The sequence below is a fragment of the Schistocerca serialis genome, chromosome 1 (genome assembly GCF_023864345.2).
Source record: "Schistocerca serialis cubense isolate TAMUIC-IGC-003099 chromosome 1, iqSchSeri2.2, whole genome shotgun sequence".
NCBI lineage: Eukaryota > Metazoa > Arthropoda > Insecta > Orthoptera > Acrididae > Schistocerca > Schistocerca serialis.
This window is the reverse complement of record NC_064638.1, coordinates 694245524-694264343: the sequence shown is the minus strand read 5'-3', so window position 1 is coordinate 694264343 and position 18820 is coordinate 694245524. Positions and strand designations below refer to the sequence as shown.

Here is an 18820-nt window from a genome sequence, read left to right as displayed (position 1 = left end):
AGCAGATGGCACAAGTTTCCTCACAGCATCAACAGGAACAGCAACAGCATAAAACTCAACAGCAGCCACAAGTAGCTCAGCAACAGACGCCGACGACGCCGGCGGCAGGGACTGGTACCTCCAGCTCGACGCCGAATGGCGGCAAGGTATCTGTGCGCCAAGATTCGAATGTGTCGAGCGACAGCTTCAGCCAGAATTCGTCGCCGAGCTACACGACCAAGTCCATGGAGACTCCACTGCTGCCGCGGTCGTACCAGGCGCACTCTTCGAGCGCCGGAGTGCCTCGTGGCTTTGGGGCGTCCAAGGGCGGGGGCGTCGGCGGGGCCGGACTGGGGGAGGCGGCAGCCGCCGCTGACGCCTCCGGAGCGTCGGCCAGCCCCGCCATCGCCAACGGCAGCGCTGCCCTCACCAAGAGCATCTCCACTCCTGCCTCGCTCCAGACCATCGTCCGGTTCCACCACGGCTCCAACATGTCTTTGCATCACAGAGTGAGTCAACTTTGATAGTGGCAGTCCTGAAGTAGCCATGAAAAGGATTTCTTAGTCTATAGTCTCTGCTGTCATATCCCAGGATGTCTAGATATTACACACTTCCATCCTCTAAGCGACATCCTTCTACTGCGTTTCTCAGCCTTAGGTCAGACAACAAGTAGGATACTGGTTGCAAATTCTTAGCAAGCCATCATGGCATTTAAGGAAAAATAAACGTAAACTCCATCCACAGGCACTTGCGGTTCCGACAATCCACAATGTCTTTCTCTTCCAGTGGCGTCATTGGATACTGCATGGAGGGCACGGGGTCAGCAAACCATTCTCCCCGTTGTGACTTTTCGTGATCTGGAGCCGATACTATTCGGACAAGTAGCTGCTCAGTTGCCAATACAACACTCAGTGCACCTCATTCTAGCGCTCCCACCAAATATTTGACAGTACAAGGAAACAAACCTGGGTCCTCTACATGGCAGTTATCCACACTGATCACTTAGCTACATAGACGAGCTTAAAAGTAAGATGAGTACCGAAAAATATTTGGAAAGGAAACTGCAAAATCGTATTACTTTCTGCACACCACTGTTATATAAATTATCCAATCACCTGTAGTTGCGTAGACGAAGGGTAGTCATGATTTTAATTATCACTTCCCAAAAAATCAAGTCTCGGCCAGAAATCCTGATGTTGGTGTTAAGCGTTGTCCTCATTTTCATCCTTCAATGCGACACATTCTCCCCAACGGTAGCTGATTTTTCGGAGACCTTGGTTGTAGAAGTCTGCATCTGGGCTGTTTAGGAACACTCATATTTTCGAAAATGCCTGCCACACAATGGTTTCTTCATACGATAATTTAGGTTAAGTAGTGTGTAAGCTTAGGGACTGATGACCTTAACAGTTAAGTCCCATAGGATTTCACACACATTTGAACATTTTTTAAATCAAATAGTCGTATGAGTCTTCTGGACTAGCATCATACAGCGTTTCAGCTATCTGTCCAAATCGTTTTCTGAATTCATGTGCTTTAGCTTTTTTTTGAAATACGTCATCTTATGTAGACTTGCTAAGAAGACGATACTAGATATGATACCGACTGTGTGAGCCGAGGCTGAAAAATATAGAAAAATATCGTGACGATGTTTCACCTTTAGCTTCCGCTTTATCAAATAAATTGGCATAATATCACGACCTTTTGTAAGCACTACATTCAATAGTAAAATAATGAAATACTTCGACTACAGAGTACGTTTGTGTTACTAACGTCTCAGTCTTTTATAAACTTATTTTTGTACTTGGATATGGTATCAATACTCAATGTTAAAGCAATAAATTAGTGGATGTTATTGCATAATGTAGAGTTTTACTGTCTTCTGGAGATTCAGGCAAGCGCTTCAGATATAGTATAGGACAGTCACCATCAAGTCACTTGTACGGGATAGTAATATGTAAATAGTTTTGCTGCCCCAAGCATAAATTCGAAATACTATTCTAACCAAATGTTGCACACTGTTCAGAACAGAATGCAATACTTAACATAGAAATCATTGTTGGAGGTGCGTGATAGAATCCTCAGTAACTATTAATCATCGATTTGCTCCGTTTCGAGTCATTTTCTCTCTAAGGACCGCACTTCAGACGGGATGTTAAAACCTAAACTCGAAGCATGTTCTGGAGTACACAAAGTTAAAGCTACGACCACTATCGTTATGTTCAGTCAAACCGCTATAGTATTGTGTATTATTGATAAAATATCACGTTTTCCATTATTAACGTTCTGTGGACAGGTATGCGACTTAGCAGAAGCTACAGTAGACTGAGGTTCGAGAAGTAAAACTTGCAACATTTTCTTGGAACGAGAGCGGTAATACTGTAGCAGTTATGTGGCAAACAGTACTACTGAAAGGGAACTTCGCGTGGTTTCTGTGAGTCGAAACTTTTACAATATACACACAGACCGCACAGACACTGTCGTTTTCAGGGAAGAATACTATACTGCACAGTTCTTGGATCGTTTCCCACTAACCTTCATTTCCAGACTTCCTTTCATTGTGGCCAATGGCGACACGCGGCTGCAAATCTGGCACAGTAAAAGTATGAATGTTGTATTCTTGACTTTTACACAGTCTACGGAACCATTTACAAGAGATTCTCTAACTTCGTGACAATGAATCTTGTCACAACGATCTCTCTTCGTTAATTATAAATCCTCTACAGACGTATCTTTCCTGTGTTTCCATATTCCGCAAAGCTGCGCACCTGAGCCAGCATCTAGACGCAGCAGTCGTTCTTTACGGCTCCACATGAGTTACGCCGCTTTTGCAATCGCTGTACCACGAAGTACAGGCTGATAGCAAATCACATTTGTAACAAAGCAAGTTATTCTGTCAAGTTAGGCATAGCATTTCGCTAAAGCCAAGCCAGAATAACAGTAGGATTCCATCTGCTACAGACAGATTTTACGATTTTACGCGTCAATCGCACCGACTAATGTTTTCTTTGCTCGTACAACGTTGTCCTTCCCTTTGATCAACACCTGGGTTTTCGTAAATATTGTAACGTCGATGTCAGCAGATACTTACACATCATTGATGATTCACCGTATTACACACAAATTTTCATTAATTAACGGTTTGTTTCGCTTTACTATACCTCAGTTTTTCAAAAAAATGTTTCAAATTTCGTCTAAGGAAACATTTATATTTCCATCCGTTATTGCGAAGTTGTCTTACTACCGCGACTTAAAGCATATCATGTGAGTTTTACAAGTCGTCTTACATATATCTACATAGTGGCTAAGTCACTGGCCGAACAAAATATCCTGTCTTGTAGATAGAATGTCCTCTTTATAGGAGGCCATAAAAACATGGCGCTGTCAAACTGATGACTCAGTACATTACACATTGCAAACTCTAACATGTCTTTCTTCATTTCCTAATTATTTTCGCGTCCTCCTTCATGTGTCTCCCTATCTCTTACATTATTTTACATTCTTATAGAAATCGCTTGACTGTATCTTCAGCTCTCCCATTCTTCTGAGAACAGAGAACGCTTATCTCGCTTTATACTGTCGAAGACGTATCTCACATACCTGTGAAAAAAATCCAGAAATATATTACTCGGAGAGACATGGATATTGCATTCTTCTTGATCTCATTCACTCCTGTGAGCTCTATGTGCCCAGTATTATGAAGTGTGCACTTTCAAGGATTCATACTGTTGCAAAATTATATTGATTTAATATAATCCATTACGGAGTCGAGGTAGCAGTTGTCGTTATACTGGTTATCACTGTTAGCATTCAACCGCAATTCTTATACATATATTTTAAAAACGCGTTTCAAGTGACAATGCTCTCATCATCAGGTTGTAAAGTCTATGTCATGAAATTAAACGGACTAAAAAGACAAAATACCATCACAAATAGTTGGGAAGTCCATAGAGTAAAACAGAATTAAAAGTATATTGGACTGTGGGTCCTCGTCTAGACTTTACAACCTGATGATGAGAGTATTGACTCTTGAAACGCGTTATTAAAATATATGTATAAGAATCGCGGTTGAATACTAACAGTGATAACCAAAATTATATTGCTTTCTGTGAGTATAATGTGCCTTTATTTTCAAGTGAAACAACGGCCAATATTTTTAACGTAGTGTCTCTTGGTGATACAGTGCTGCCTTCGGTTCGGTCCACAAGGAAAGTAATAATAATATTCAGTCGACATCTGAACTCTGAGAAGGCGTAATGCATACTTACTATCACACTTTACAGTATCCTGACGGAGAAATATTTTTACAGACAGCCATGTTTTCTAAATGGTTTCCCTTACGTGTTTCTTGCATTACCAATAGGCAAGGAATTAGCCTACAGTTCGGAAATGTTTAATAAAATCTAATGTCTATTCTGTTTTCAAATATTTACGTAAAGCGTAGTGAATTACGAGTAGGTAAAGCCGACTTACACCTTTATTTACAGTATTGGTGAAGTAACAGTTTGCTATGCTGCAATAGACTACTTGTCGTCGTGTTCACTTTCTCGAAATTTCCCACGAACACTACATCAACAAGGGAAGCACTGCTTCTATTTCATGTTTTCCATAGTAGTTTTTAATAATCAGGTAAACAAGATCTAAAAAAAGAGGAGCAGAAAATGAGAGAAAATAAAATACAGTAACGAGTAATAGAATTAGACGCGTTTACCGAATAACACTAAGTACCCCCTCTCATTATGATGACGAAGATGATGAGTCATGGCTACCATACTTAATAACGACTTGAAATGCTGGAACACTGCTTCTGCTAACGTCCCATATCTGATTTCCTGCGCTTTCCCTCTTCTTTTCCAACTAATTCGGATTTTTGGTACGCCTTCCCTACTATTGATTTATCGTCCTCCTCCCACTTTGTATCGCTTCTTAGCATTATCATATGTCATCGTGGGCTCCAGAAGGTAGCTACTAATCTTGTAAGGAGATATTGTCGCGCTCCTTATGTACGTTTCCTTGTATACGTTACCTTGTACTGATACTCATTTAAAGAGAGGTACCACTCATTACAGCAAATGGGAATTCTGACCAAGTCGCTCAGCATTTTCTTATGACCATCCAGCTACGATACTTGCTTGTAGATGGCATCGGGAGGAAAAGATAGTGCTGCTTAAACTAACTGATAAATTTCTTAGTGCTGCTGAAATCATCGCCGGTCCTATTACACTTTCATAGGACACACAGCTGTTACTTTCGTTTGTTCTTAACATTCGGCGTCCGATACTACACACTTGGTTCTAATAGTCAAGTCTTCTTCGAACCTATTACTCACTTATGAAGTATTCCAGTGTTCAATGTTAGTGAGTAGCCAACGATGTCACCAATGCCGAACGAATACTAGGAAGTTAGGATTTACATGTTCACCTGCATCTACTATCGCTTATGACAGAATCCTTCAAGAGACAAACGTTACCGATGTTCGGCTAAAATACTATTAAAATACTATAGCCCTACATCCGCCCTTTTTTAGTATCACTAGTAGTCGAGATAACAGGCACCTTATCCGCATGGCTGTAACGGATCTTGCAGCCACGTCTCGATCCCTCAGTCAACAGTTTGGGACGTTTGCAAGACAACAAGCATCTGCATGAACAGTTCGACGACGTTTGCAGCAGCATGGACTATCATCTCGGAGACAATGGCTGCGGTTACCCTTGACGCTGCATCACAGACAGGAGCGCCTGCGATGGTGTACTCAACGACGAATCTGGGTGCACGAATGGCAAAACGTCATTTTTTCGGATGAATCCAGTTTAAAGCATCATGGTGGTCGCATCCGTGTTTGGCGACATCGCGGTGAACGCACATTGGAAGCGTGTATTCGTCATCGCCATACTGGCGTATCACCCGGCGTGATGGTATGGTGTGCCATTGGCTACACGTCTCGGTCACCTCGTGTTCGCATTGACGGCACTTTGAACAGTGAACGTTACATTTCACATGTGTTACGACCCGTGGTTCTACCCTTCATTCGATCCCTGCGAAACCCTTCATTTCAGCAGGATAATGCACGACCGCAAGTTGCAGGTCCTGTACGGGCCTTTCTGGATACAGAAAATGTTCGACTGTTGCCCTGGCCACCACATTCTCCAGATCTCTCCCCAATTGAAAACGTCTGGTCAATGGTGTCCGAGTAACTGGCTCGTCACAATACACCAGTCACTACTCTTGATGAACTGTGATATCCTGTTGAAGCTGCAAGGGCAGCTGTACCTGTACACGCCATCCAAGCTCTGTTTGATTCAATGCCCCGGCGAATCAAGGCCATTGTTACGGCCAGAGGAGGTTATTCTGGGTACTGATTTCTCTGGATCTATGCACCCAAATTGCGTGAAAATGTACGCACATCTCAGTTCTAGTATAATATATTTGTCCAATGAATACCGGTTTATCATCTGCATTTCTTCTTGGTGTAGCAATTTTAATGGTCGGTAGTGTATATCGGGCTGTTGTGCCGTGGCCGGATGGATTTTCCATTAAAGCCCAGCGTTCCGACCCCTTCTGTGGAGGACATTTTCAGGGGGGGGGGGGGGGGATCGAAGGTTTTTTGAACGTCCGATTCACACCCAGGCTCGCTAGCCAAGCTGTCGTTAATCCCTATCTCTTTAACAATAATTCTGTAACTAACTTCATTATTTCAAGAAAGTTATCTCTCCATACGTCCATTATTGTGCAAATTGCGTTGCGCTACTTCAGATTTTCAGATTATTGGCTTTCACTTCTGTCCGCTACTTTTATAAAGCGCGACGCCGACGCATCACCGTACAGCAGGAGCAGGTCTTTTCTGACAGTAACGACGTTGTCGCGAGCACGGTTTGTGTTAACGTAAAGGCGCCCGACACGCTCACAGCCAGGTAGTACCGTATGAAGAGAGTAAGAGCTTAGTTGTGAAATGGAGTGGCACGCCATTACCAGCGGCAGCTGTCGGCACGTCGCACGCAGCGGCTGTTTGTAGTGCCGCGGCGCAGTACGAGTACGGCTGGCAGGTGGGGCTGCCGACTTGTTTAGCTGCCCTAGCCAGCTCGCCTCTCACTCCGTGTAAGCTCTCAATTTTTCACGGTAGCGCAGCTGCCACCCAGGAACTTGGCGAACTGCTGAACGCGCCGCTGACGCTTCAAAACGGCCTTCCGGACACAACCAAAGAGTTACCGGGCAGAGTGCTGGGTGCTCCTGGCTGTTACAAGCGAGCAGGTGGACGAGCGCGGCCCCGCTGGCGCCACTGTATGTCGTTCCAAACTTACACCGACGAGTCATTTTATGCATACGCGGACTGAAGCGACGTATTAAAATCAGTGCCGAGGGCGGGATTCTGACGCGGGTATCCCGCTCACTACGCAGGTGCTGTAGCCACCACGCCATCCTAGCATAGCGACTTTGCACAACTGCACGGACTACCCGCCCACGCCTCCCTTCTCAATCCAAATTCCCATGCACGCCTCAGCCCACTCGGTACTGCCACTAAACTCGACCAGTGCGCAGCATGCGACCGTACTCAGAAGTACTGTGGGCGCTTTATGATATGGGGAAAGTTTCTGTAACAATCTCCAGGGAATGTACCACACGTGTGAAACACTTCCGAGAGATTTTTTTTTACGAATCCATCTGTGGAAATTGTGTCTCCATTACGTGGTGATTGCTTCCCTAAGGATGATGAAGGATATTACTTGTAGCCACGTTCTTGGCAGTACGATACGTACTAGCTGGGAAATTGTGACCGTTAGTCTGTTAGATCGACTAGAGTGAGTGTGGATTTAGGTGGTTTTCCACACCTGTTCAGGAAAAAGCTGGGCTGGTTCTCAAAGCCCGCCTCAGAAAATACAGTACACGGGCAGCTGAAGTACCATAAGGCATAGAATAGAATCTACATGATTCAAAGACAGAGGACACAAGCGACTTCCCTCCCTTAGTTCAACTGACGATTGTGGCGCCAGATAGAGGACACAGCTACAAAAGTTAAAAAAAATGAATTTCATGAATCATCAGAACTGCCTACGCTCTACGATGCGATAAACCCAAGGAAAGAGAGAAAATATAGAGCGAGATGAATAAGTGGAGCACCAATTCGACCGCCTCTTCCAGACACGCGGCGAGTTGTATCAGGGTCCGTCATATTTACAACACGTTTGCTATTACTCTGAGTTGACGAAAGTCATGGGGTAGCTCCTAATACGTGTCGGACGTCCTTTTGCCCGGCTTACTGCAGCAACTCGACGTGGCATGGACTGAACACGTCATTGGAAGTCCCCTGCAGAATTACTGAACCATGCAACCTCTATAGCTGTCCATAACTGCGAAATTGTTGTCGGTGCAGGGTTTTGTGCACGAAATGACCAACCTCTCAGTTATGTCCCACAAATGTTCGATGGGCTGGTCGCCAAGTTATTCGCTCGAGTTATCCAGAATGATCTTTAAATCAATCACGAATAATTGTGGGCCGGTGACATGGCCCATTGACAGCCGTAAAAATTCCATCGTTGTTTGGGAACATGAAGTCCTTGAATCGCTTCAAATGGTCTCTAAGTCAATGATCGGTATAGTTGGACCAGAGGACCCAGACCATTCCGTGTAAACACAGCTCTCGCAATTACGGAGTCACCACCAGCTTGCACAGTGCCTTGTTCACATTTTGGATTCATGGCTTTGTGTGGTCTGCGCGACACTCGAACCCTACTACCAGCTCTTACCAAGTGAAATCGAGACTTATTTGGCCGTGCCACGGTTTTCCAGTCGTCTAGGGTCCAACCGGTATGGTCACGAGTCCAGGACAGATGTTGCTGGCGATGTTATGCTGTTATCAAAGGCACTCGTGTTGGTGGTCTGCTGCCATGGCCTATTAATGCCACATTTCACCGCTCTGTCCTAACGGATAGTTCGTCGTACGTCCCACATTGATTTCTACGGTTATTTCACTGAGTGTTGCTCGTCTGTTGGCATCGACAATTCTACGCAAACGACACTGCTCTCGATCATTAAGTAAAGCCCGTCGGTCACTGCGTTGTCCTTGCTGAGAGGTAATACCTGAAATTTGTTATTCTCCACACACTCTTAACACCGAGGATCTCGGAATACTGAATTCCCTAACGATTTCTGAAATCGAATGTACTATTCGTATACCTCCAACCAACATTCTGCGTGCGGCCATAATCACGTCGGAAACCTCTGCACATGAATCACATAAGCACAAATGACAGCTCGGTCAATGAAATACCTTTTGAGAGCTTGTGTAAGCGATAGTACCGTCATCTCTATATCTGCTTATCGCTATCCTACGACTTTTGTAAACATGGAGTATTTGTAACAAACAGCATATACACTGGTTCAAATGGCTCTGAGCACTATGGGACTTAACTTCTGAGGTCATCAGTCCCCTAGAACTTAGAACTACTTAAACCTAACTAACCAAAGGACATCACACACATCGATGCCCAAGGCAGGATAAGAACCTCCGACCATAGCGGTCGCGCGGTTCCAGACTGTAGCGCCTAGAACCGCTCGGCCACTCCGGCCGGCGTATACTCTGAGTTCCAGCAACTGGTCATAATTATGACAAGCATACGCTGGGCCAGTCACCGCATTGTGGGATTCGCTGTCCTCCGCACGGCTAAAGAAGAGTTCTGACAGCCAGCAAGGCTGTTGCCAGCTTGTAACTGCAGAGCGCAAGGCTGCCTGCAGTACCGAAGTCATGTGACTGGGAAACTGGAGTTTTAACGATCTGCGTTGAAACAGCCATGTGTACAAAATCGTTTCAAGTGACTGAGTGAGCTACACGCACGAAGTAGCCGAGCTAAGCCGAGCCCACTTTGTATGTTATGGCTGTTCACTCGTTGAACTGACTACAGTATCTGAGACTCCTTCAGGCCCACAGATAACTCCTGGTCAGACAACAAGATGATTACCCCAAAATTTATATGTGGGTTTCTGTACTACTTATCAAGATAACATTGGTCCAGAAAATACTTAATACAGCTTCAGATGGGTTATATCTCTTACAACATCCACCCTAGGTAAGGAGATGTCCATTAATTACGTGAGCTCAATATGCTGACAGGGGTGCTGCAAAATCTCACCGAATCTCATTTAAGGGCACGACAGCCAATGTAAAATCTCCCTTCAAATTTTTAATTCGGAGAATATTTATCATTATAACGAAGAACGTTTAGTTTCATAGACTAAATTCCGAGCAACATAATAGGTGTTTTTAGCGGTCTGAAGCAAAAACGTAATCATGGGGTAAATCTTACGTGAAAGAGGGTTTCCCACTACGTTTCATCAAGGGGCCAGAGAGAACCAATGTAAAAGAGAGAGAGAGAGAGAGAGAGAGAGAGAGAGAACCCTCACGTACTTAACTGGCGTCCGTAAGGACGATGTAAATTGGGTTGCGTATCTTAAGGTGCATGTAATATTTTTTTTCCGCGCAGTTTTATTTTGCATTTCCTGATGAAGGTAAAGGGCAAACACTGGCAGCAAAAATGTGACTTCGAGCTAATGCAATGTAAGCTGGGCGGTGATTCGTAAAACACAATAAGAGAAATGGGTTCTATAGGAACTGGATTGGATTCAGGGGATAACGAGAGTTCATCAGTGTGTAGGTATGGTCAATCTGTACGTCACATCCACAGTCACAGTGCGTGTGCTTCATTGGTGTTTGAGCACTGGTCGGTGATCGTGGAGGATCTATGGAGAATCAAATCCTTCACCGATAGTTTCTGGGGTGGTGTATCCTCAGATCTGACCACAGCCAAACTGACTGATCGACCACAGTCAGAAGCCACTTCCTGACTAAGTTTTGATACTGGAAGACGGAAGGTGGTTATATGGTTAGTGACCACGAAGAAGCAATGTGCAAAATTAACTGTCTACTTCGCTTTTAATTTTTTCACATTTATTACTCGTTTCAGCAGACTACCATCGTCGATGTCTGCACACAAGATGGTACGTTTGATTACTGTTTGACGTGACACTATTGTTTTTTCCCTTGCGTTTCTGTCTCATCCAGGAAATCTGACGAAATCAGTATGGATAAATAAAGCGTGGTCCAGGCAGAAAATTATGTGTAAGCTTTTTACTAAAAACTCTTTAGTTTTAAATGTATTCCGAAACAAACCAAGATCTTCCGATAGTGAGGAAAATGAAATTGTCGTAAATAAGTCACCAGACAGTGTACAATGCACAGGTGGAAAAATTTTTTTTTCTGGTCCAGAGTTGACACATTTATGCATTAATTTTATATCCACATATCTACGAAACAACCGTCCACTTGCTTTATATAATACTTTTGTTTGCACGGCTTTCTTAGAGTAGTCGGTCTGTATATATTTCATTCAAGTGATAACATCGAACAGTTTGTCGTCATAAAATTGTTTTGGACGTTTTATAATCAACAGGGGTTCGTGAAAGTTGGTGAAGCTTTATAAAGTCTCATCATATATTTCCAACAGTTAATAAATGGGGGTCTCAGTTCACTCTTGGCCATATGTCTCGTGTATATGATGTACATAAGGAATATGCCGAAACTGCAGGCACTGCTCAAAACATTGAGAAGTGCTCAGTACAATAATAGACGATGAGAGAATAAAGGTGTATGAAACACTTGACGCCATCGATGTACCAGATGCAATGGTAAATTTTAAATGAACGTATAACTATAAGGAAACTATGCGGAAACTACGTTTCGTATTTGGTGAATGCCAACGAAAAACAAGGGCAAGGGCAGGAACGAATTTATTAATTAGGATTGGATGTTGAAACGGGATACTATTGACGATATGAGCCTATTGATGAGATTTTTAGCGCTTCGCTTTATTCCATTGACAAAACAGTAATGAAGACAATATTCAGAATCTGGTGGCTCTACACCAAAAAAGATGAGTTAAAGGCTATACAGAAGACATTTCTCCTGTCAGTTACATTGCAGAGGATAAAAAGAAACCTGACACATATTATGCAATTCATCTGGAGTGACTCGATGAAATTCACATCTGTTCACGTTAGTGTACTTTCTGGCTAACGATTTTAGCCGAGTCAAAAGCTGAGTTAATTGGACAGTCAAAGCTGCTCACCAACTCTGGCAAACGCTAGTGTCCTCTGTTGCCAGAACGGAAGATACACAAACGGTAAAAAATTGCAACGCCAAGAAGGAGTTTTGTGATGTAAGAGAAAGCTTGTAGGCATATTTCTAAATCTGAAATGTTACATCCGAAATATGACATCTAATCAAATGTCGCGCCAGTCGCATGCCTCTGGAGACCGCATGCCTCTCCGTATCCACTTCCAGTGACGCCTAAGGTCTGAGGATGACATTGCGGCTGGCCGGTACCGTCGGGCCTTCAAGCCATGTTTAGAAAGTGTTTTGTTTTTTGTATTTTAGCCTTGAAACGCTGTGACTCAAATACTGAATTTGCTCACATGGCGTACTTTGGGCAAAGTGCATTGAAACAGAACTATGATAAAAAAGAAGAACGCCTTTTACTCAAAAACACGTTCTTCCTGGGACATTCTCTTACCTTCGTACATCTTATTTACATATCCACTCTCTCTTAAGAGTCGTGTTGCTTTTTTTCTAATATTTTACTGAAAACCAACTCTATAAACTCCCTAGGCATACAACAGCATGTTTATTTAAGACTTTCATAGGTATTGCAGTGTTTCCTGGACTCCCTCTCACGAAGTTATTTATCTACCTATATTCGATATGTTGAATACATGGAAGAATCTTGGAGATGCTAGAAGGTATCAGATAGATTATATAATGGTAAGACAGAGATTTAGGAACCAGGTTTTAAACTGTAAGACATTTCCAGGGGCAGATGTGGACTCTGACCACAGTCTGTTGGATATAAACTGTAGATTAAAACTGAAGAAACTGCTAATGGTGGGAATTTAAGGAGATGGGACCTGGATAAACTGACTAAACCAGAGGTTGTACAGAGTTTCAGGGAGAGCATAAGGGAACAATTGACAGGAATGGGGGAAAGAAATACAGTAGAAGAAGAATGGGTAGCTTTGAGGAATGAAGAAGTGAAGGCAGCAGAGATTCAAATAGGTAAAAAGACGAGGGCTAGTAGAAATCCTTGGGTAACAGAAGAAATATTGAATTTAATTGATGAAAGGAGAAAATATAAAAATGTAACAAATGAAGCAGGCAAAAAGGAATACAAACTTCTCAAAAAAGAGATCGACAGGAAGTGCAAATTGGCTAAGCAGGGATGGCTAGAGGACAAATGGAAGGATGTAGAAGCTTATCTCACTAGGGGTAAGATAGAAACTGCCTACAGGAAAATTAAAGAGACCTTTGGAGAAAAGAGAGCCACTTGTATGAATATCAAGAGCTCAGATGGAAACCCAGTTCTAAGCAAAGAAAGGAAAGCAGAAAGGTGGAAGGAGTACATAGAGGGTCTATACAAGGGCGATGTACTTGAGGACAATATTATGGAAATGGAAGAGGATGTAGATGAAGATGAAATGGGAGATATGATACTGCGTGAAGAGTTTGACAGAGCACTGAAAGGCCTGAGTCGAAACAAGGCCCCGGGAGTAGACAACATTCCATTAGAACTACTGACAGCCTTTGAAGACCCAGTTCTGACAAAACTCTACCATCTGGTGAGCAAGACGTATGAGACAGGTGAAATACCCCCAGACTTCAAGAAGAATATAATAATTCTAATCCCAAAGAAAGCAGGTGTTGACAGATGTGAAAATTACCGCAATATCAGTTTAATAAGTCACAGCTGCAAAATACTGACGCGAATTCTTTACAGACGAATGGAAAAACTGGTAGAAGCCGACCTCGGGAAAGATCAGTTTGGATTCCGTAGAAATGTTGGAACACGTGGGGCATTACTGACCTTACGACTTATCTTAGAAGAAAGATTAAGGAAAGGCAAACCTACGTTTCTAGTATTTGAAGACTCAGAGAAATCTTTTGACAATGTTGACTAGAATACCCTCTTTCAAATTCTAAAGGTGGCAGGGGTAAAATACAGGGAGCGAAAGGCTATTTACAATTTGTACAGAAACCAGATGGCAGTTATAAGATTCGAGGGGCAATAAAGGAAAGCAGTCATTGGGAATGGAGTGAGACAGGGTTGTAGCCTCTCCCAGATGTTATTCAATCTGTATATTGAGCAAGCAGTAAAGGAAACAAAAGAAAAATTCGGAGTAGGTATTAAAATCCATGGAGAAGAAATAAAAACTTTGAGGTTTGCCGATGACATTGTGATTCTGTCAGAGACAGCAAAGGACTTGGAAGAGCAGTTGAACGGAATGGACAGTGTCTTGAAAGGAGGATATAAGATGAACAAAACGAGGGTAACGGAATGTAGTCTAATTAAGTCGGGTGATGCTGAGGGAATTAGATTAGGAAATGAGACAAAGTAGTAAAGGAATTTTGCTATTTGGGGAGCAAAATAACTGATGATGGTCGAACTAGAGAGGGTATAAAATGTAGACTGGCAATGGCAAGGAAAGCGTTTTTGATGAAGAGAAATTTGTTAACATCGAGTATAGATTTAAGAGTAGGGAAGTCGTTTCTGAAAGTATTTGTATGGTGTGTAGCCATGTATGGAAGTGAAACATGGACGATAATAGAGAATAGAAGCTTTCGAAATGTGGTGCTGCCGAAGAACGGCGAAGATTAGATGCGTAGATTACATATCTAATGAGGAGGTACTGAATAGAATTGGGGAGAAGAGGATTTTGTGGCACAACTTGCAAAAAGAAGGGACCGGTTGGTAGGACATGTTCTGAGGCATCAAGGGATGACAAATTTAGCATTGGAGGGCAGCGTGGAGGGTAAAAGTCGTGTAGGGAGAGCAAGAGATGAATACACTAAGCAGATTCAGAAGGATGAAGGTATCAGTAAGTACTGGGAGATGAAGAAGCTTATACAGGATAGAATAGCAAGGAGAGCTGCATCAAACCAGTCTCAGGACCACAACAACAACAACAACATATTCGATATTGTTTAATAGTCTCATAGGTCCTATATGTAATTACCAGACAAAGCCAATTGCCTAGGATTTCTCTATATTTAATACAAAATGAAAAATAACGATAGCACTAACTACGTCTATGAAGAAAACCCATACCAATGTCCGCTAGGTCGATTGTATTACGTTGGTTGCATTATAGGTTGTCCAGTCTACTCCCACGTTCATATTTCGGTCGTCTGGGCATTAACTCTGACAAAGAAAATGAACCACCTAGAAGCTGAGGAGGAAAGGAAGAGCTTGAGAGGTTATGTGAAGTTATTTCTGGGATTACAAAATAGGGGCAAATTTACAAAGAACTTAGCAGTAAAAACTCCCTTATCAGTTGTTTCACACTCACTGGCCCAGGTACATGCAGTGATTCGGTTGGGAAGGCAATAAAATTCCCTCCTGCAGCAGGCTGATCCACAACTGCTGTGGTGTCTTGCAAAGTGGCACTGAGATCAATTTGACATTCGAGCTGGTCCCACGCATTTTCTATCGGGTTCAGATCTAAGGATCTTGCTGGCTACTGAGTTACTTCAACATCACGCAGACAAGCTCATAGAGACAAGTAACAACTCGGACGACCATTGTTCTGTTGAAAAATGGCACCACGAAACTGTCGCATGAGAGGTAACCCATGAAGATTAAGGATGTCTGAGATGTGGTGTTGTGCCGGAAAAGTTCCTTCGATCATTACCACCCCTGACCTCAAGCCATACCCGCTCTCTCTCACACCAGGACGCCAGTACTAGCAAAGATATGCGTCTCCAAACATTGGAAGGATGGTATGTCTCTCCAGGACGCCGCCTTACTCACCGATGATGGTCGTTCAGAATAGCGCAAAACAACGAGCTACCAATGAACATAGTGAGACGCTATTCATCGGGAGTCCATGGTTCCCCGTCACGGAACTACTCCAGACATGTCGTCCTGTGTTTTGGATTTAACGACGGCCCACGAATGGGACGGTAATTCCCTAGTCCAGCTGCTGCCAGCCTCTGACCATTCGGGTAGTGTGACACAAAATGTGACAGGGAGTCCACCTCTTGCTCTCGGAAGGCATGTGGACATGGGATGTGGTTACGATATACTTCGTGCACAACACTGCGATCCTCCAGTGTGATGGTCACACCCGTGGTCAGCTGGAACTTTGACGATTAGTATGCCTGCTCTCACGTTCCCATACAATCCCACAGCGGCCCCTTGTCACATCCGAACGTCCTACAAATCTAGATAATAAGTGATTCGGCTAACCGCAAAATTGCAGACTCAGGATGAGGCGCCTTGCAAACTCTGTCAGGTGCTACTTATGCTGTCTCACACGTGTATGTGGCATTTCCGTATCCTTCTCGGTGGTGACGTGACGTCTCAAGCAGTTCATGCCACTTAAATACCCTACCCGGCCTGATAACAACATTAAAGTTACTGCTGCTGCAATGGCAGATTATCAAGACTGGAGTGAGTTTGAATGCGGTGCTATAGTCGGCGTGCGAGCAATGGGACACAGCATCTCCGAGATAGCAATGAAGTGGGAATTTTTCTGTACTACCATTTCACGAGTGTACCGTTAATATCATGAATCAGGTAAAACATCTATCTCCGACAACACTGTGGCCAGAAAAATATCCTGCAAGAACGGAACCAATGACGACTGAAGAGAATCGAAGAGAATCGTTCAACGTGACAGAAGTGCAGCTTTTGCGCAAATTGCTGCAGATTTCAGTGCTGGCGCATCAACAAGTGTCAGCGTGTGAGCCATTCAACGGAATATCATCGATATGGGCTTTCGGAGACGAATGACCACTCGTGTACCCTTGATGACTGCACGACACAAAGCCTTACGCATCGTCTGGGCCAGTCAACATCGACATTCGCTGTTGATGACTGAAAACGTATTCCGTGGTCGGACGAGTCTCTTTTCAAATTGTATCGAGCGGATAGACGTGTACGGGTGTGGAGACAACCACATGAATCCATGGACCCTGCATGTCAGTAGGGGACTGTTCAAACTGGTGGTGGCTGTGTAATGGCGTGGGGTGTTTGCAGTTGGAGTGATATGGGACCACTGACACGTCTATATACGACTCTGACAGGTGACAGGTAATTAAGCATCCTGTCTGATCACCTGCGTCCATTCATGTATATTGAGCATTCCGACGGACTTGGGGAATTCCAGCAGGACAATGCGAAACCCCATACGTCCAGAATTGCTACAGCGTGGCTCCAGGAACACTCTTCTGAGTTTAAACACTTCTGCTGGCCACCAAACTCCCGAGACATGAACATTATTGAGCATATCTGGGATGCCTTGCAACGTGTTGTTCAGAAGATATCTCCACCCCTCGTACTATTACGGATTTATTGACAGCCCTGCAGGATTCAAGTTGTCAGTTCCCTCCCGCACTACTTCAGAGTTTAGTCGAGTCTGCCACGTCGTGCTCCGGCACTTCTACGTGCTCGCAGGGGCCTTCACGATGTTAGGCAGGTGTACCAGTTTCTTTGGCTCTTCAGTGAATTATACGACATTTTCAATAAGATACCGCTGAAATAAAAAATATGATCTGAAGTAAAGTTTTCTACAGTTGTTCAGATGCTTTCTCTCTTATAAGCACTCTGTAAACGGATTGTTGTAGAGGAAACTTTTGCTTTGAAATCGAGCGTGAATGGTTTGTTCAAAATAAAGATTTTTAACAGTAGCAAAAGATTTCATAACTAAGTTTCTTTTAATCTGTAACTACTGAAGTACGGCCTAATAAAGAATTGATATATCAAATGTCATTTTAAAATTATACGACTCGTACTTTAATAGTGTTGAATGTCGTTGAGGTTTCTCAAGCAAGGTCCTCTACCACAATCGTAAGAATGGTTAGGTGCTGATATCATTTATCTCAGATATTAGGTAAACCTAGTTTTATCCATATCTTGCAGTTTTGAATGTGATTCTTTTCAGTACACAAGAAGAATAAATAATGTCTTCAGTCACAAAAGAATTTGTGTTTTATTACATCACACGATGATTTCGGATGCTGCGGGTCCCTAATAAGGTCCCAATCGTTACATGCGTTATTCACGTCTGTGCTTAAGCAAAGTGATGTGAAATGTACGTTCCTGCATTGGAATTCGCGAATCGTATTTTCCGTTGTTTGATTTGCATATTTCGAAACTGAACAACTCTTATTCTCAGAAAAAGGGCGTAAATTTTCGTCGCCTCGCTCAAGAGCAGATGTAAACTATGCATGAAACGATTTGCACCGGATTATTGGCCTATAGGGTCCGAAATGCATTGTGTGATTCAATAAAACACAATTTTTCGTGATTACTTTCTGTACTTCAGGTAAGCAGTACGTGCGTCGAGAGACAAGCATTTTTTTCGCTTTTGACTCTCCTGTAGCAATTGGATTTCTCACATAATCATAGTTGAAGCAAGGCGAACATTGTTCAACAATACAACCCACATAAATCAGAATTTCGGAGGGAAGACTGCAAGACTAAAAACTCACTCAATAGTCTGAAATTTCAGACGCTTTTGGACGATGAAAAAGAAAACTGGTAACGCGTGCAGTAATATTTCTGATAAAATTTAGCTTCGTTGAAGAAGAAATGAGAACGACATAAATGATGAGGCTTTATCGCTATCAGTTGTAGAAGCATTACAAGGTGGTAAGTAGCCACAGTCAAGAAATGTGAACTAGATTAATTGCACGGGCCTCCGAGTCTTGGCAGCCGCATGGACGTCTGGCAAGCTGGCTGCGTATTGGCTTCGGCGTCTTTGCGTAAAACTTTGCGCGTCGCGGCGCAGCGGGAGGCGGGAG

At 43.3% G+C, this 18820-nt stretch overlaps 1 protein-coding gene across 1 annotated transcript in view; it reads left to right on the top strand.

Annotated features, from left to right (window-relative positions):
• Positions 1-18820, top strand: part of LOC126425882 (atrial natriuretic peptide-converting enzyme-like) — a 338406-nt gene that overhangs the window by 586 nt on the left and 319000 nt on the right. The window contains 1 exon segment of the mRNA XM_050088318.1: positions 27-488. Coding sequence (XP_049944275.1) covers positions 27-488 — 462 coding nt within the window.